A 20,870-nucleotide genomic window follows, 5' to 3' on the forward strand; every position below is an offset into this window, starting at 1 on the left:
TGGGAGGCCGAGGCAGGGAGATCACCTGAGGTCAGGAGTTCAAGACCAGCCTGGCCAACATGGTGAACCCCATCTCTACCAAAAATACAAAAATTAGCTGGGCGTGGTGGTGGGTGCACGTAATCCCAGCCACTTGGGAGGCTGAGGCAGGAGAATCGCTTGAACACGAGAGGCGGAGGTTGCAGTGAGCTGAGATTATACCACTGCATCCCAGACTGGGCAACAAGAGTGAAACTCCATTTCAAAAAAAAAAAAAAAAAAAAAAAAAATGGAGAATGTCAGCTTCACATCTTTTTTTCCTCTTAAACTCACCATGCAACCTCACCCCACCAAAACCATGCATATACTTATATATATTTTTCTTTTCACTGTTTACTCTCCTGTTGATATGAATCTTATTTTCATAGTCTATAATTAAAATCATTTTTCCTATAAAGGCTGCCCAAATGAAACTAAGAGAAAATTTATAAATCTGTGTGGTTATAGATCCCAGGCAATAGGGATATTATTTTCTGTTTCTACACTGAAAAACGTTTTCTCATAGAGCTTGCTGCACCACAAATCCATCATGGTTAACTGTTGTTTATTTATATGTGGGTGTCCACATTTTAATGCCTACTTGGCTTCCTCCTATCACTGACTTTATCTGTGCCTCCCTTACCACTGCTCTTGCATGAGATTTTCAATACATACTATTTTATTCACAACCTTCACTACAAGGTGAGTCTTTGCCCTTTCAGTAAGGCTTCCTGTCCTCTCTGACCTACAGTGACTTCCCTCTGATCAGCACTTGTAGTTTTCTCAAGACCACACTCATTATTAGAATGGCATATTATTAGAATGACATGATTTTTGAGGTAGAAATGAGAGCGTTCTCAGTCTAACGCTAATGTTGTCTAACGAAGGAATGAGGAATCTAAGACTGCTACAGAGCTGGGACTAGAAACCAGACTGTCACAGTCGTTCAGTCAGGTTTCTATCTCCTACTACATGGAGTCTTGTGTTTTGGGGCTGAGGCTATACTTTTTGAATTTATTACTATTAATCTCTTCTGGGGTTATTTGTCATTTCATCTCTTTATGCCTTATTTTCCAACAAGACTGTAAATTTATAGAGGCCAAAGATATAGCCTTTCAAGTTTTTGTATCCTTTTAATATCTTGCACGAAATCTTGCATTTGAGCAGGGATGTAACATATACATTAATGACTGGTTACCTGGAAAATCTACAAATGGAACATGCAATACATCCTGATACCACATGCAAACGATTTGTTTTAACAGCTTCTTGCAACTGTGCTTCTTCTTCTTCATTGCAAGTGATTAAGAACTGTCTACATTTTATTCTTCATGATTTATGAACTCTACATTTGTGCTCCACTCTAACCCTGCTTTTGTTTTACCTGTGGTAGTAGGTCCAGGCAAAGGTGCAGCTTTTCTTCTCCGTTTGATGTCTCCCGTGCATAAGGATCCTAAATGCATGCTTGTTTGCCTACAAGTAATTATCAGAAAAAACTATTAACAAAGAAGAAAAAAATGACACATAAATACACAGCTTGTATCATCTGAACCTAAATCAAAACATTCTCAACAAAGATGGAGCTGCATAGTAAAATCACCAATCTTGTTTATATCGAAACATAATTACGTTTGTTGACAAGCGTTCAGCAGCTAAATGCGCCATCATAAATTGTTACCGGAATGAATAATATAAAAGGAATGCTTTTTAATTTTCAAAACTGGCAATCTTTCTGGCTCAACATAAAATCAAGCACTGTTGCTTCTGACAGGAAAATGGCTAAGATTAATTATCTAAAGAGATCACAATATTGTTGCAAGGTTATCAATTGGTTGCTAATGCTTTACTGTCAGAACAACATCTATTACAGGAAAAGTATGATCAATTTCTTTTAGGATATTATGCAGCAGTGAATTCTCTTAAAATATTTTAAATAGAAGGAAATAGTGATGCTTCCCTTATAATTCATATGATTAGAATTCTTCAGTTAATTATTTATTAGCTGAGTGAGAAAACATAATTTGAATGCATTAATGCTGGTCTACTGCTATTTAACCATCTAATATGATACTGGATTGTATTTCTAAAAACATGATACATAAAAACTGAGAAGTGGATCTTCTGCTATTTTTGGAACAAGCTATTATACAATTAGTCTTCTGTCTAATCTTGGTCTCCTAAATTGAAAAGTTATATAAAAAAAATAAGAAATGGGCCAATTAGAAATCAAGACAAATACAAAAAAGAAAGGATTTAAAGTCTTCAAACTTTTCAAGCTATAGAAAGATTCTGTGTTCATTTCCTGTGTCATAATCCTTGATGCAGGGTTGGGATAGGGCCTGGGGAACATGAAGCAGAAATAAATGAAGCATGTTTATGACAGCACATGTTCTTTTAGGAAGAGAGATATCTGACAGTATCCTGAGGTTTTAAAGAAACCAATTTGAAAATAAACAGATTATTAGGGGAAAAAAAAGGAAAAATTAATTAAAATTAATTCAGGTAAAATTCAAAACTCAAGATAAATATTTAAACACATATACTCAGATGTTTAAATATAATGAAAAATTAGTGCTGGAGAGTCCAGTTATTTCAAATATAGATTTTATTTATAAAGCACAAAGTACAGTCATAATTAATGATCCGAGTAATCCAAGGGCCACAGGCAGCCAAAAAAATATACCACAAAACCTTATCAATGTATCTTAACAGGAAATGAGCATTTGTCTGTTGTCTTCTACCTTTTTATTGAGTGCATACTGTTTCTGTTACAAAATAATTACAATTATTAAAATATTTCAAAAAACCTTTCAAAAATTCATTCTGTTAATGACTAAATTAGCTCTGCTTTGCTCTCCAAATGTTCATTGACATGAATGACTATAACATTTTTATTGGATTTTGAGGTATGGTCTTGGCTCATGATGCCAAGAAAAATGAATAGTTATGACTGTGTCTCCTTTTTAAGATTATATATACATTTTTAAAAAGTAGAATGATGTCACAGGGAAGACATATTCTTTTTGTACAAATTTAAAGTTATTCCGTTACCTATTCAGCAAACATTTATCAGTATCTATTATGGACTTAGCATAAGACTCCAGTGGTGGTGAAAATAGGGAGAGGGGAAAAGAGAAGATGGAAGATACAAAGGAAATGAAACTTTCAGTTCTTCTTATTGGAAGAATTTAAAGTCTGAGTGGAGAAATAAAACATAAATCTGTGTATATGAAATAATTAGGTACAGTGGTAGTGGCAGCAGGCATAACCAACTTTATTAACGACTAGTAAAGGCTATATTATTTAGTCCTTACAACAATCCTAAATATGCTGCATCAAATACACATTTTTTCCTCGGTAGGATAAAATTTGTGATTCCATGGAAAAACTATGCTTTCAGGAGTATACCGTTTCAGTCACTGAATGCTAATTCTATGAAAGCTATTTTACAACTCTACCTTGTAGCTAACCGAAAGCAACGGGAAATACTTCTTAACTACAGAAACAGAAATAAATTCTGCTCTATGGAACGACAACCCTGCTATCTGTGGAAAAGCTAGTTTTGGGTCCATTTAAACAATCATTTCAATATTCCATTACTCTATATACACTTGAGCTTCTTTGACTTCTCCTTTCAACTTGTTATAACATCTGCCCAGTTCCCTCATTAGCTAATGAGTTAAATAAAACCTTTAACACATACCCACTTAATATCCGTATGACAGTCATAATATTACCTTTTTGTAAAAAACTATCCTTTCATATATCTTATGCCTATTGAAATCTCCCCTTAGCAAAAGACTGCAGTAAAGTTTACCTTCTGCAGAGCATATACCAGATAGACTCAGATATCAGAAATAGCTGAAGAGGAGGGGAAGGTACCATTCTGAAAACAGGGAATAAAGTGGGAATCTGAATTCTGCAGTGTGGGTCTTCTGTAATCAAGCTGTGAAAACCAACTCATGAACTAGCTACATCTCATCCTGTGTTAAAACATAATAAACATTCTTACAGTTTAAGCCACTGCAGGTCAGGTTTTCTATACTTGCTGCTGAACGAATTCCTGAGTGGTAAAGAGTTTGCTCTGTTCAGGGAGTTATGAGTAGTTCAGGATGTCTGCAGAGCAGTGTTTGCAGAAGGGACTGTACAATATAAATGGAGAAGAGCACTGGGGCTGGATCATGGGGCCATACATGCCGCCTTTGCCCCATGAAGGTGTTTGGACTTAACAGCAATGTGGAGTCACTAAAGATTTTATAAAAGGAGAGAAAGTAGACCAAGTGCATGGGTGCTGGTAGAGAGCTCGAGTTGGACAGAGTTGAGACTGAAGAGAGAGGAGACCAGCTAGGTGTGCCATAGTTCAGACACACACTTCCTCATTTCAGTTATAATAACTAAAGAATGAGTCAAGTTACTGCATAATGAAACTTCCTGGATGTACAAATATTAAATATCAATAAAAATTTAAAAAGAACTAAGGCTGGTTTTATTGATTTCAGATATTTTTAAAGCTCAAACTAAGCTAAAACAGTTATTAGCCAGGACACGTTTCTTAAGAAACACATTTTTAGAAATAATCAGAAGCAATACTTGAGTGTCTGATATCAGATGCTCACTGTGACTATTAATACCATTGGTTTCTACTTACTTTGTTCTTGCACTAGTTATATATAATTGGAGTATTCTAATTGCTTGAAAATAACTCTCTCAAGTCAATATTGCCTTTATAACTATTTTTTCATACTTCTTACAATTTATTAGGTAGGCCTATTTACAAAGACAGTGAAAAACAAACTTCAGGAACAACCAACTCCCTTTTCTAAACCTTTTTTTTTTTCCATCTGCTGGACCAAACATTTTGGGTATCTTCACAGAAATGAAATATAACATTTTCATTCAACTCCCTTCCCCCACCCCCAACATAGCTGCATAAAGGAAAGGAGAAAAATGTTCAAGGAGAATAAAGTTAATAAACTCAGCAGCACTGAACCTGAAGACCTGAGCCATAAGAAAAACAGCTAGCTGTATATTTCAGTAATTCTATCAAGAATTGACTATCTACTACAGAGCATTGAGAGATCTGGATTATTGATCAGTAAGATTATCCCATTTAGGCTTGCCCCACACTCCTCTTCTTTCAGACAGGTGCAGTGGAGTTGCTACAAATGACACTAAGTAAGGTTTACTCTGTTATTTAGTTGTAAACCATAACAGTTATTTTTTAATTTAAAATCAATGAATGTCTCAAAGGCAGCCTTGTTTCTTCAGTCTAAATGAGTCATTTGTCTTTGCAAAGGCGAACATTTGGAATACTACTCAAGGTGATGGTTGGCATTTTCTGTTTCTTTTTTTCTGTGGTGTTTTGAGAATGACAATGCAACGTCCTAGGAACGGACCCAAAGTTATTAAAGAACAATATTAAGATCCTTTTGTAAGGCGTGTCAGAAAAACACCAATCAACTAGATGAGTATATTTGTTTTAGCTGGGATATTTGCATGGGGAAGAAAAAAGGGGAGACAAATCAAAACCAACCTATCCTGAAGTGGAAAGGATAAAGACATGATGCTTTCTTGTTATAGGTCTGTCACTTACGATTTGAAACATGGTTTCCCATGTATTACTTCTGAAAATTTTCCTATTAAATATTAGAAAAGCAGAACTCAAAAATAAGTCTTTTTGTTTTATTTTGCTTTTTAAACAGACTTCACTTGGCTTATCCCCATCGTTTGCTGCAAGCTATCTTTTAAATGGGGTGGTGGCAGGAAGCTGGACATCTTATCTGGAGGGAAAAACGTAGAAACAATACAAAGCAAAACAACAACCCAATAAACTCAAAACAAAAAACAGAAACAAAAACTCTACTGAGAACCACCATGTCTGAAAACTTGGCTTTTGACATGGACTGACAAGGACTGAAGCAGGCAGTGTCAAACGCAATAATATTAAAGAGAAGACAATAGGAACTTGTCTCTTCATTGTATGCAATTACAAACAGAGGCTTTTCAGAGAATTAGGCCTAGTTAAAGCTGCCCCCTGGATAAAATGTGTTCCCAAGCAGCCCTGGACAAGCTGCGGAAGAGAGACAAACAGACGTGACTATGGGCCCTGGCATTTGGCAAGAACACTCACTGTCAGTTAGAAAAATATCAGCCTGGACAGGGCATCAGCTGCACAGAAATAAAGCAGGTCTGTGGTGTCACTGGAGGAGCATTCCAATGGCAGAGAGAAGGATGGGGGTTGGGAACCCAGCCCCATGTGAACTTCCTTTTCTAGATCCAAATTACCCTCCCCGCTTTACTTGGTGTCAATATGTCTCAACATATTAAACTGAACAGACAGACATCAGTATCTAGCTTTTTTTCCTTTAGTACCCAAATGCACAATACAATAAGTATCAAGCACTTTCAAGTATAAATGTTTTTTAACCATTAGGAGGACTGAATTAAATCCTTGTTTTTCTGGCCGGGTGCGGTGGCTCACGCCTGTAATCCCAGCACTTTGGGAGGCCAAGGTGGGCGGATCACGAGGTCGGGAGATCGAGACCATCCTGGCTAACACGGTGAAACCCCATCTCTACTAAAAATACAAAAAATTAGCTGGGCGTGGTGGTGGGCACCTGTAGTCCCAGCTACTCGGGAGGCTGAGGCAGGAGAATGGCGGGAACCTGGGAGGCAGAGCTTGCAGTGAGCTGAGATCTGGCCACTGCACTCTGCACTCCAGCCTGGGCAACAGAGCAAGACTGCATCTCAAACAAACAAACAAAAAAAAACAAAAAAAAAAAACAACAAAAAAAAGCTTGTTTTCTTTTTTTTCCTCCCTTTTTGAGACAGAGACTCACTGTCCCCCAGTTTGGAATGCAGTGGCGCTGCTCACTGTGACCTCTGCCTCCTGACTTCAAGTGATTCTCATATCTCAGTGCCACGCCCCCCCTCCCCCACCGCCCCCGGTCCCCACGGGACTACGGGCGCACACCACTATGCCTTACTAACTTTTGTATTTTTACTAGAGAAGGGGTTTCACCATATTGACCAGGCTGGTCTCGATTTCCTGACCTCAAGCGATCTGTCCACCTCTGCCTCCCAAAGTGTTGGGATTACGGCCACCGCACCCGGCCAAATCCTTGTTTTTAATGGTGGTGTTTTCTTTCAAAGCAGTTTTTTGTGCATGATCCCTTTGGACATTCATAGCAACACTTTGCATTTGGTATTGTGGATCACAGCCCGACCAGTTAATGGCTCTGGTCTTTTCTCTTGATGGCTTTGCTCATTTGACTTCACATTCTGCCTCAATCCCATTTATCTTCTCTTTGGAACAAACCTGACCTTGGCAAGAGGTGGTTTAAGTTTTAGCTCAGTGCACTGAAGTCAGTACTTGGGTTTCAGTAATTGGGTCCAAGCTTTATTCTAGACTTACTCTACCTTACCACAAACCTTGTAGTAACTTAGTTCTTTCAGAACTGGGTAATTGCCTTGACTTCCTAGATGCTCAACTCCTGGCCATGAAATGGAATCTGGTGATGGAGGCTCTTTATAATACTACCTGCTGACCCTTCTCCAAGCATCAGCAGCCCCTGGCTCCTATCCCTGTTCAGTGCCTACCTTTTGGCAACTCTTGACTCTATGTTGATTAACCTTCTACCACATGTAGCCTGAGGCTCTACCCCTTAGATAGAATGATCTGCCTGCCACTGTGTAGTTCCTCTCACTGCTTCAGATGGATCTGTCCTGTTAGTGCCTCTTCCACTCTAGTCAGAGGGTTCGAGTCCAAACTTCCTTCTTCCCAGTCTGCTTTATCCTGCTACAGGTAATTGGTGGCTTCTCCTGGAGCTACTGTTTATTGTGTTTCCTATGTGCCTAGTGTTAGTGAGCCACTGATATGGACAGGAGACAGGGAAATACTGGGTAGAAGAGGGCGGTTCCCCGGCAAAGGCCCCACCCTCAAGCTGTAGTCCTAAATGAGAACAGGCATTCCTGTTTTTGTGTCCAAAAGTTGCCTTTGGCCTGTCACACCTCCCTATCCTGTACTCATATAAACCCCAGGCCCCAGGCTCCAGAAGCAGACAAGGAGAAGACAGATAAAAGAGCAGAAGCACAGAAGAATGAATGGTGTAGCAGAGAGAAGAGATGGAGCATCTGAACGTCAAGAAGAATTTGGGGATAGTCAGAGAGGAGATCGGCCACTGGATGGCCAAATTCCATGGGAAGATAATCTTCCCACTCCATCCACTTCCCAGCTCCCCATCCATCTCACTGAGAGCCACCTCCACCACTCAGTAAAACCCCTGCATTCACCATCTTGAAGTCTGTGTGTGACCTGATTCTTCCTGGGCGCGGGACAAGGACCTGAGTACCAAGAGGGCACTGAGCTGGTTAACACTTAAACTGTCTGTAGATGGCAAAGCTAAAAGAGTGCACTGTAACACACACCATGCCCACTTGGGCTTTGGGAGTCACAAGTACCCACCCCTAGATGCTACTGTGGGGCCAGAGCCCCTGGCTCACCCCTGGCTCCTATACCTGCCCATCTGTGTGTTCCCCCTCCCGTAAAGGGTTTGAGGGCACACGGTAGACCAACAGACAAGTCACACCCCGTCACACCTCCTGCGAGGGGGCACAGGGAACACTCCCGTTTTAGCACCACTGTGTCAGAAGGCTTCTGAAGGAGCTCAAGGGCCTCATTTCACTCCTGCTGCCACCCGGCTAGTCAAGGACTCTCCTGGCTCCTCAAAGCAGTGTCAGCAGGGCTGAAATGTAGTGTGCAAGGAGGTGAGATGCAGGAGACAAGGTGGTAGCCTTCAGAAAGGCCAGAAACTTCCTGAAATTATGTGCGAAACACATGTATGCATACTTTTCTTGCAAGAGGATACATGAATTTTATGTGATTCTGAATGATTAACGGAGAGGGTTATCCAAAAAATAGACTCAGTAGTTTTAAACCAAACTATTCATAATCTAAAATAGAAAATGCTTGTCTTAAAATGTCATTGGAATATTTAAAATATGCCATATATATAGGTCACCTTTTAAAATCACAATATCAAAAAACACAGAATAGGTGTGTATACTAAACTAAAATATCCAAAGCAATGAATATGCATAGGATAGGGTTGAAAGGCATGGAAGACTGTGCAACAAAATACTGATGATAACGATCTGTGTGTGATGGCATTTTGTGGGAATTTTCTTCTTTACACTTCTCATTTATTACTATTTTTTCTTATATTAAGCATGCAATGAAAAAGATACAAATTATAACTAGATTAATTAGAAAAGAGAAAGACAATGGTATTGATAAATGTAAGTGGTTTTGGCAGCTGGATGAATTTCTCAAAGGCAAAGTCAAGCTTTTCACACTGGGGCAGCTGTGGTGTAAATTCAAGATATAGGTTGCATTGGTTTGATTTGCATTTGGGATGAGCCAGGGAGTCAGGACACGTTCCTTCTTGTATCATCGTGTCTGCTTTCTCACTAGAGCTTTGAAAAAACCCGCTTATCGATGTCTGAGAAGGCTTTTTATCAGCCTTTGGCATGTTACTTACATTCTCTTTGCCTCCATTTCCTGAACTTCAGGAATTATGATTAGACTAGTGCTTACCTCAAAAGGTTTTATTTAGAAATCATTTATGTAAAACATTTTAGCACATGCCTATACAATCAACAGCTGTTAGCTATTACTCTTACTATTACTATCATCCCCACCCTTCAGATAAGCAGCCCGGGCACAAAAAAGTTAAGTAATTTACCTACAGTGACAGTTAAAGGGAACAGATGGAAGGCACTTTGCCATACAATACATGCTGAAGAATGCTTAGTGTAGGGTGTCACTAAACTCATACCAAACAAACACATAGCAGAGTAAACTCATTACATCTGAAAACTGCCATTATGCTACAATAAAGGAAGAATTAGGGTCATTTAAAAAATCACGTAGGTATTTTTTTGGTAGTTAATAGAAAGGTTAAGTTTTTCTTCATTGTCCATTTCTGCTTGCTTTAAGTGTGTCATAACATACAAGAACGAAGCCCTCATTTTCATGTCAAAAACTCAATTAAAGGACCACAAGAGTCCTTGAGACGAAAACCCACTGATATTCTGACATCAGCCTATTGCTGCAGATTCTCTCTTGGCCACCATTTGGTACTATCTACTTCAAAGATGTCTTGCTTCCTTCATATGGTATGTTTCATGCTTTATCTAAAGCCTAGAGGGACTGCTAGTCCGATGATATCATTCCTTGTGTATGTTAAGAAATACACGACACCGTATTCCTTAACAGCTCAGTTAAATATTTCTTTTGTACTGCTTCATTATTCCACACAAACGATAACTGAAAATGGTAGTGGCTGTTCTATGAAATTCAGGTAATTCTTACAACTTCTTTAGTATATGTAAATGAAGACATTCTCGCATCTGGGGGAATGTTAGACTTTTCATAGAGTAAGTTATTCTAACTCGATTCAGGAGACCTGCTATTATAATCTTACCTTACATCATGCCCCGTATTTTTCCAGGTCCTTTAGACTTTTTTTTTTTAAACAGCTGCTAGTCATTGAGACCATGTATTTGTGTTAACATTAGAACAATGTATCTACCCACTTAAAAAAATTTTCTTTCTATGTTTCCTAATTCTGCCCTAAAACAGTTTCTTCCTATGTTTCCCAATTCTGCCCATGTTAGAGAGTCTGCTTTTTCCCTTCACTTCTCCAAGTGCCCTCAAGTCTAAACGTTCTTTCTCCTCTTTAAACTTTCCTAACCTCGCTACTCTTCAAGTGTTTTTCTCTGTATTTCCACATCAATCTGTGTATATTGTTGTCCATATCTTACCATACAGTATATAGTATTTGCCTCAAGTTGTTTTCAGATTAGAGGAGACTGTCAGCTAAATATATATAGAAAGCAACTTGAGGTCAAGAACCATGTCTAATTCCCAGAACCTAGCTTTGTTTTTCATATATTAAAAGCACAAGAAAAGCTTATTGAACTAAAATGAATAAAACTACCGTAACTAACTATTGTTGTTTCAACATTTCAGATGGCAATCAACCATGAATTTTTTTGAAATAGTAACACTTCTTTCTTGAACTGTTATTTAAATTTACTCAAAAACACTCCCTTAACAATTGACAAATTTTGACAAAGTGTCAGTTATTCTACTAGATGCTAAACTAAATAGAAGGGTAAGATAGCTCCCACCCTCAAGGAGTTCATAGCCTAAGGAAATGAACATGAACAATAAATTACTATGCAATGTAATAAATCCACAGGGCTATAGTAGCAGACCACCTCTTTGGGGAAATTGAGGAAAATTCATTTCGCCTGAATTGAAATTTGGATATTGTCTCGCCAAGTAGAATCTGATATTTGAGGCATCTTGGAGTATTCTTTTATTCTTCACACCACAGTACCTAGGAAATAGTAGGCACTTAGTAAACTGTTTATCTCATTCTCAGCTATAATTATACATTTCTGGAATCTGTTTATCATTGATATTTAGTGTAGAGTTTCAACAATTATGCTTACTGTAATTTGCTTAAAATGATATCTTGGATCTCACATAAAAAACCTATCAAAACAGACTATAGATTCAGATATAATCCCATACTCTCTCTTTGATGATGACACTATTATTAAACATTTCCTAGGACACTATGGTTGCCATTTATAATATCTATTAATAAAAGTATGAAATATTCCTAATATTCCTAACGTTTTTGAGGGAAGTCCATGCATTTACTCATTTTTGGATCTACTTCATCTAGTGCACTATATGATATTTGGATATGTTTGCTGAATTGACCTTTTACTGTATTCTTCTGTTTGATATCTCAGACTCTAAGCCAAGCTGTAAGTTCTGTTCTGAGGTAGCATTTTAGAGCAGATACGTGCTAAGTTTTTTCTTTCATCAGCAGAGGAAATAACAGAATTTAAAGAGCAAAGTAGAGAATATACATATTTATTTTTATTTTTCCATTTAATACATGTTGGTTTCTTAAGTATTGGAATTTATTATCTGAACTACTACAAACATCCAGGCTCACTGAGTTCCAACTATATAAAAGGTATTATGCCAGCTATTTTTACATAATGTAATCTTCACAAAATCCATTACATATCTGAGGAATCTGAAGTCCAGAAAAACTGTTACTTGTCAAAGATCCCATGAACAGAAAGTTAAGTTACTGTATTTGTGCCAAAGCTTTCTTGACTCCAAGGAACTACTCTTCCCCCATACCTTACTACATCATCCAGCTTACTTTAATATACCTTACTTAATAAACTTCTGTTGAAAATGTAATGCAAGACATGCCCTATGCTATCAGACAGGAAATACATTTTTTATTGAGAAATAAAAAAGATACGATGTTCATTTTCTAGGGGTTCAAGTCTATTGATCATGTGGGAAAAATGATTCCAATCCAATTTTCAAAGAGAATCCCCAACCAGCATATAAGGGCATTCTAGGCCCCTAGGTGAGAGAACACATTTGCAGAGGCACAAAGGCATTCAGGTGTGCACATGACATGCCATTGCTGTGTTGCTGTAGGTAATTCAGTATAACTGGAGTTGGCACATACGGAGCAGTGGGAGGAGATGACACCTCTCTGCACACATCAAGTTTTAGTAAATTCTATAAATCTGTCTATTCACAATTATTTAAAATTCCCCTTAAAAATCTTATTTAATTTATGCAGTTTATTAATCATACTGACAAACTGAATTCAATGGAAAAAGGTCACTCCATAATTCTCTATAGACACAATTCTGGAAGTTGCTCTCAGGCAGAGATGGAGTCAAATGTGGATCCATTTCCAAGGTAACTCTTGAAGTTGACAGGCTTCACTCATTCAAGAGAGTCTACAATTTACTTGCATAATTGAGTTGGCAAATACAGGCTGAAGACTGAGTTCAGCTTTGATTTTCTGCAAAGTGTCCCACGACTTTGCTTGTTGAGCAAAGTAATATGGTAATGATAATGTCACAGTTCTATATGCTATAATGTACATTTTCTGAGTAGGACTACTAAAGAGTAAAGAAAAAATGTGCTTGCTACTTTTATCTCTGTATTGAGAAGATAAGACTAGATGTCTTAATATTAGGCCAGAATATCAGAAACTTTTGAAATATATAAGAAGTTATTTCTATTTTGAAATATGTCAGACAGTGTTACCATGTAAATGCAAACTTACTTGCATTTAGGTTAAATTATTGCTTATTGGTAGAATTCAATTGGAAACCTATGACACACTTGAAATGCCACCTCCGTTATGCAGACTCTTCTGATACACATTGTCAGAAATAACCTCTTACTCATGGGAGTAAACAGTATTTTCTACCTTAAACTACAGCTATATATGTACACAAACTAGTATTCTAGCCAGACTGTATACTCCTTGAAGGCAGTAAGGCCCACATCTGATTTATTTCTTTAAGTACATTTTCCTTAGCAGTTACGTGCCTTGCCATATCAGGTATTTAATAAATAGTTATTGAATAAAATTTAACAAGGCATGTCAGGGTTTTATAAAATTAGTAATCTATTTTCATGTTAACCAGTCTTTTTATTGTGGTTCCAATTTCTTTACTATATAAATGCTTAGTTACAGAACACTACAAAACATATTTGGTCCATTTCTTGGGCTTTAGAATATAAATATCTGCAAAACTAAGCTTATTAACTGAAGCTAGTTTTTATAGTATATGCATGTACCTTTATTCTAAAATGTTTCCCTTTCTACACAATTTTGCATTTCACTAAGTGTAACTTTATGAAAAGAATGGTTTCAGACCCTCCTCTTCCATGATAGTTTTTGGTAGGTAAATGTTATATCCATAAAACTTTTACAGACTTGTTAACAAATATTTACTAGACTATAAAACATACTGTAATAGCTACATGAGGTATCAGGAGGCTTGTGATGAGTACATGAACATTAACGTTCAACAACTGGGAGGAAGAGGACTTCAGGATTCTCCTAATTAACTTCAACTGAAATAACTGGAAAGTTGGGGAGCATTAGCTTATATTCAGGATAGTTTTGACATTAAGACCTTTGAATCAAAGGCAGTTTATAATTTTGTTAATTTGGGTCTATTACTTGCTGTATTTAAGAGGTCTACTGATTTTAAATGTCTATGGAGAAAAATACTACCCTACAAAAATTAACCTCAAATATAAACTGTCTTTTCCTCTTCTCATTTTTACAATGCTTTTCTTTAGAAAAACATACAAGTCTCTATGTTTTGTAAATTTCAGAAATCAAATGTCAAATGATTCAACAATGATCAGGTTAGTCATGACTGCAAAATATCACTTTTCTTTGCACATAAATCAATCTACATACTGTTTAAGTGCTATTTTAGAGGAATCAACAGTTTTGATTAAAGGCAAGATAACAGATTTCAGAAAGCAGTCAAGTTTACTTTTAAATGGCATAGAAATAAGACAAAAAAAAAAAGACGCTGCTGTATAAATTAATCACCATTTGACCTGAGAAAGCTATTTAACCCTTCTGTTTCATCCTGTGTAAAATGGGGATAATAAGAATATCTACTTCATAGGGTAATATCGGAAATTAAATGAGTCATCGTTAACAATCAATGAATCTTAGCTATTATGGTGTTAGCTATAAACAGGATGGGGAAATTATTTTCTTCAGCTAAAGTCGTATATTTTAAATTATCTGTTTTTTCATTCCTCCTCACCTCCCCATCTACTCATCTTGTGAGGCAGAAGAGCACAGCGGTTAAGAGTGTGGACTTTGCAGCCCAAAGAGACAAAGTTCAATTCCTCCTCCCTCACTTAGCAACTTGGGTGAACCTGGGCAAGTTAGTTAATCCTTTTATGCTTGGCCTTTCTCATGTGTAAAATGGAGATGATAGCAGAACCAATCTCACAGAATTGATGTGAAGATCGAAGAAATGTGTGCCTCACATATGCATTCAATAAATGTTACCCATAATTTCCCATAAAGGAAATTTGTATAAAATAAATTGAATATGGCATAATTTGGCATTTTTGAGGCCCAATCATAAGTATAAAAGAGTAGAGAAACTCTGTGATTGAGATCGTATTTTATTGTTACAGTACAAACAGGAAATAGAATGGATTTATTAGTAGCTAATAAGGTCTAAATGTATTCTACAAACTAAAATATGAAAGTGTCATTTATGCTAACATGGCAGAACACAGCATACCAAATCATAGTTTCTCAAGCTGATTTCCCACAACACTTTATATCTTTTTTATGAGTCTTAAAATCTACCATAGAGAGGGTATAGTTTACTTGAGGAAGTAAAACAAGTTCATTACAGCTGGCACATGGCATTCAAGGTAAGAAGTAATTGGATATGAGGCTGAAAAAAATAAGAAAGGCTAGACCAGGAAGGCCTTGCAAGCCATGTTTAGGACTTGGTTTTAAGGCAATGAGAAGCCATTAAGAAATTTTAAGTAGGTCAGCAGGATGATATATACCTGTAATCCCAGCACTTTGGGAGGCTGAGATGGGAGGATTGCCTGAGGGCAGAAGTTCAAGACCAGCCTGGGCAATGTAGCAAGACCTTATCACTCCAAAAAAAAAAAACAAAAACAAAAACAAAAACAAAAACAAAAAAAAGGCAGGAACAGTGGTGTTCACTTTAGTGCTAGCTACTTCGGAGGCTCAAGGCTCAGGCAGAAAGATATCTTGGGCCCAGGAGTTCAAGGTTTAAGTATACATAAATAGATTTGGATTCCCCAAAAGTCATTCTGGTTATGATGTGGAGAATGGATAAAGAGAACAAGGGTGAGGATTGAAAGGAGTGAAAGACAGAATCCAGGTTTTTCTGGCCAGAATGTAAGTTCCTGGAATGCAGACAGAATAGCATCTGGGTCCCACACATATCACCTAGCCTAATGTCTTTTACATACTCAGAATAAAAGGCACTTAATGGTGTGTGAAGGACTGCATGAAACATCATTTTTTTCTAGGAACAGACAATATCATCCTAAAAGAAATAAAACCCTGACCACTTAGCACTCTAATAATTTATTTACTCCACTTAAAAATAAACATGCTATGTAGAAGGCCTGAATAGTCATAATTAAGAGTACTCTGGGAATATGGTGGCAACGACACTGTTGTTGAATGTATATAATAACATGTGGCATTACCGAAAACCCCTGTACACCAATACCTAGGCAACAAGGCATTCCCTAAACCCTCCCCTTCTCATCCTCAAACAGGTGGTTAGATAGAAATTATTGGCAGCTATGAGATGCCACATCAACACCTGGGTAGGAAAAAGCAGAGGAATCTGCAAATGGCCCCCAGCACAGGAAAACCTCCAAAGCTCTACCACTCAATGGAAAGTATAGGGAGACAAGATGAAAACAGATGCTAAACTTAGGAGGTGTTCTGAGAGATTCCAGTTTATAAATGAGTGCAAGAGGACCAAGATGTAATAGTTCTGTGATGTTGGATTAGTTGGATCATATACATTCTTGAAGTTAAAAAATTAAAGTGATTTCCCAGGATAAAAATCCTACACCAAGGAAAAACCGTGGAAGTAGACGTGAACTGGAGCAAAACAGAGGCCAAGGGGAAAAGGAAACAGAAGGTCTAGATAAAAATACTGAGAGGAATAGAAGAGGCAGATATCGGCAAATATGAGGCCAGAATCCTGACTGGTTTGTGAAAACAACAGAAGAGAGAGGTATAAAACCATGAAATTAGAAAGCTATCCTGTCTCATGGTCTCCTTCTTAAAAGTACAGGAAACCTCATTCACAACAGCATTGCAGATAATTAAATACAAACAATTATTAAAAGAAAAAAATAAGGTCCTTAGAGACTGTAAGAGTACTCTAAAAAGATATGCCCACAAAAATGAAAACTACACCTGATAATTCTAAAACAAGTTAGAGGAAATTAAGAAAATGATAGAAGATACTTGAAAAAGTCACAACTAGAGATGTTGAGAAATAAAGGGACTGGATAAAAGGAAGATTTAAAAGAAGAGATGGTAGCATTCAGGAAGCAATTAGAAATAAAAGGAAAAATTACTTCAGAAATGAAACTAAACTAAAAGGAACAGAGGAGTGAGCCATATGCTGGAGAAACAGAATATGAAAATATAATAAAAATGGAAAAGGCAAAAAATAAAAACTTTAAAAATTATAAAAAAGAAATTAAAAGTATTAGAAAATGATACCTACGGAAGACAGGCAAAGAAGATCCAATACAAGTATAAAAGAAAATTTTAAAACAAAGCCAAAGCAACAAAACAAAACAAATATAAAACATAATTGGAGAAAATCTTGAAATTTATCTTTAACATGAGATGGTTTGCCTGTGTCCTCACCCAAATCTCAACTTGAATTGTAACTCCCAAAGTTCTCACATGTTGTGGGAGGGACCCAGGGGGAGGTAACTGAATCACAGGGGCAGGTCTGTCCCATGCAATTCTCATAACAACGAATAAGAGTCTAACGAGATCCGATTGGTTTATCAGGGGTTTCCGCTTTTGCTTCTTCCTCATTCTCTTTTGCCGCCAACATGTAAGAACTGCCTTTCATTCTCCATCATGATTGTGAGACCTTCCCCAGCCACGTGGAACTGTAAATCCAATTAAACCTCTTTTTCTTCCCAGTCTTGGGTATGTCTTTATCAGAAGCATGAAAACAGACTAATACATAAAACAATAATAACTACCTATCAAAAAAGCATAACTTCATCCCTGGGAAAAATCACTTAAAATTATCAACATTAGAATATAGTCTAGTAAAACTCTTGGTCTTTAAAGAAAAGGAAAATACACATTGAGCATCCAGGCAAAACCAAGTCACTTTTATGTCTAAGAAAATCAGACACTATCAGACATCGAAAGCAACGTTTTATATAGGCATTGGAGTAACATATTTAAGATAGTTAAGAGAAGAAAACATGAGCAATGGATTGTGTATCTGGCCAAAATGACCTTTAAATATACAGTTCATGCATAAACTGCTAATAACAGGCAAGAACTCAGGAAATATTGTTTGAATGAGCACTTCCAGAGGAAATAACTAGAGAATAAACTTCAGACACAAAGAGTACAAAAGCATTGACTTAAGATTTTGTGGTGATCATTAAAAATATATTTAGTTATAGAACTAAAACTGAATGGACTGAACTAAAACTAAATAAAACTAGAACTGAAAAAGAAAAAAGGAGGCAGTATAGCACTAAATGGCTGTATGTGTCAGACAATGTACACACAGTATAACTACCTAAAAGTGGATGAAAATACCTGTTTTTTTCTTTCTTTCTTCCTTTTTGTGGAGAATGGGGTCTTTCTATATGGCCCAGGCAGGTCTCAAATTCCTGGGCTCAAGCTATCCTTCTGCCTCTGCCTCCCTAAGTGCTGGGGTAACAGGCATGAGCCACCATGCCTGGCTAAAAATGGATGAACATTAAAAGTATATAGGAAAAATAAAATAAATTTCCTGACTGTCTTACAGATATTAACAAATGAAAGGAGGGCACATGAGGCCAGCTAACTTCAACATTGCTCACAGTAGGGAACCAGCAGCAAGGGGACTCAAAATGGAAGGGAAAGGGCCTAAGACTGTTATATAGAGGTAATAATAAACAGGTAATTATTAGGGAAAAAAAAAAAGCCTTCCTCAAAGTCCAATGGTATACCAGAGTGAGAATGAGGGCAAGAGAAAGGAGAAAAAGAAAGGTAAAGGTAGTAAGAGAGGGAGAGAAAAAGAGATGTCTGTTTCTCTTAAAAACAGGGAAACAAAAGCCAATGAAAGGATGTATCGGCCGGGCACGGTGGCTCACGCCTGTGATCCCAGCACTTTGCGAGGCTGAGGCAGGCAGATTGCCTGAGGTCAGGAGTTTGAGACCATCTGGCCAACATGGTGAAACCCTGTCTCTACTGAGGCAGGAGAATGGCGTAAACCCGGGAGGCGGAGCTTGCAGTGAGCTGAGATCCGGCCACTGCACTCCAGCCTGGGCGACAGAGCGAGACTCCGTCTCAAAAAAAAAAAAAAAAAAAAAAAAATACAAACATTAGCTAGGTGTGGTGGCAGGTGCCTGTGGTCCCAGCTACTCAGGAGGCTGAGGCAGGAGAATCGCTTGTACAAACCTGGGAGGTGGACGTTGCAGTGAGCCAAGATCATGCCAGTGCTCTCCAGCCTGGGTGATAGAGTGAGGCTCCGTCTCAAAAAAAAAAAAAAAAAAAAAAAAAAAAAAAAAGAAAAAAAGGGATAAATCATAAGCAAAACAAAACCCATTTTGGGGAAGAAACAAATGGAGGGAACCAGGTAGAAGCGAGACTTCTTTGAAAATAACTGCCTGTGAAAATTTGATTATGGATCCCATGAGTATTTTTATATTATTATAAGACAAAATTAAACACATTAAAAAGAAACCTGTTGCTGAAAACGACACTAATTATACATTGGCATACCTAAACTTAGAAACTATTTCAAGTTACTTTAAAACACAGGAAAATGACTGCATATTCCTAGTGTACTTATAGTAAGCACCAAATAAATATAGAAAAGAGAAAAAAACACTTTTTAGTGATTATTTTACTGGTAGTGATGATAGTATGGTGATTCTGAGATTGCTGTCTGTGTATGGTGGGGTAAATAAAATGAGTGTTCCGATATCAAGATGTGATATTTTTAATACAGTTGGAAAAAGACTAAAATCAATGACAGAAAGTATAAACAATAAAGTCTTGAATTTGAACTGGAACTATCAGTATGAATCAATATTTTTTTTCTAAAAAAAACAAATCCTAACTCATTTATCTGAAAAGACCTAGAAACAGAGACATTCCTAACATCCAGACTGTGGCTTCTAAACCTATTTCCTATTATAGAAAAGGAATCAGCGCTTCTTGGAGAAATGGGTGACTCCTATTCTAAGTCAGAAAAGGTCCAAAAAAAGCCTAGAAAACGTAAACATACCAGAAAGCAAAGACTAGCAGCAAAGAAACACACAACTACTTTAAATAATCTCCCATTGGCCACAAATGGGACAATTTTAGCATCAATTAGAATTATAACTAACGGAGGAAACATATCAAATGTGTTTACATCAGTGAGTTCACCTTTGGAAAATGTTAGGAACCAATTCATTTTGAAAACTGACATCTAATAAGGGGAAAGAATCAAGTATTTCTCTTGCTTTTCCCACATGATCTGTACCTTAAAGTAATTGAGTAGTTGGAGAGGAGGAAGTTTTCAACAGAAGTAACAAGAACATATTAAAAGAATTTACACAGCTCTATTTTGCAACCCTTAATGAATAAATCTGGGCAATAATCATTATGGCAAATAAATCACGGAAAGAGATATAAGTGAGGGAAGTATACAATATCACCTTTGGAACAATCTTGCCAAACAAAACAAAACACCAAACCTGAATCTCTAATCAGTTCTCTAGATCTAAATACCAATTACAGGAAACACAGAGGACAATGGAGTATGTTAAATGACACCATGTAGAGAAAATCAGCAACATTCCAATACGTGAGAAATTTTACAGGCCAAACACCCGATGTCTTCAACCAAAATATGTCAAGGAACGCACGCGCGGGCGCACACACACACACGCACACAGAGAGAGAGAGAGACAGAGAGAGCTGGAGAAGGGGAATTTATATATCAAAGGAAATCTTAGAGATTATAAGGCAATAGAATAATAAAGGAAATGTAAATATCAACTGCATATATACATATTCATATATATTAAGGGATTATTGTTATTTTTTATAGATGGAATAAAGACACTGAAACTTGTTTTTAAGAAGTTGTTACCTTTTAGAGAAACACACTGATGTATTTCAGTTGAAATAAAGGAGTTGGGGGCCGGG

At 37.1% G+C, this 20,870-nt stretch overlaps 1 protein-coding gene across 1 annotated transcript in view; it reads right to left on the minus strand.

Moving 5' to 3' along the window:
* GPATCH2 (G-patch domain containing 2) overlaps positions 1 to 20,870 on the minus strand; it is a 205,028-nt gene that overhangs the window by 21,917 nt on the left and 162,241 nt on the right. The window contains exon 9 of the mRNA XM_010363215.2: positions 1,403 to 1,491. Within this exon, the coding sequence (XP_010361517.1) occupies positions 1,403 to 1,491 (89 nt within the window). The remainder of the gene's footprint in view (positions 1 to 1,402; positions 1,492 to 20,870) is intronic.

This window comes from Rhinopithecus roxellana, chromosome 18, assembly GCF_007565055.1.
Source record: "Rhinopithecus roxellana isolate Shanxi Qingling chromosome 18, ASM756505v1, whole genome shotgun sequence".
Classification (NCBI taxonomy): domain Eukaryota; kingdom Metazoa; phylum Chordata; class Mammalia; order Primates; family Cercopithecidae; genus Rhinopithecus; species Rhinopithecus roxellana.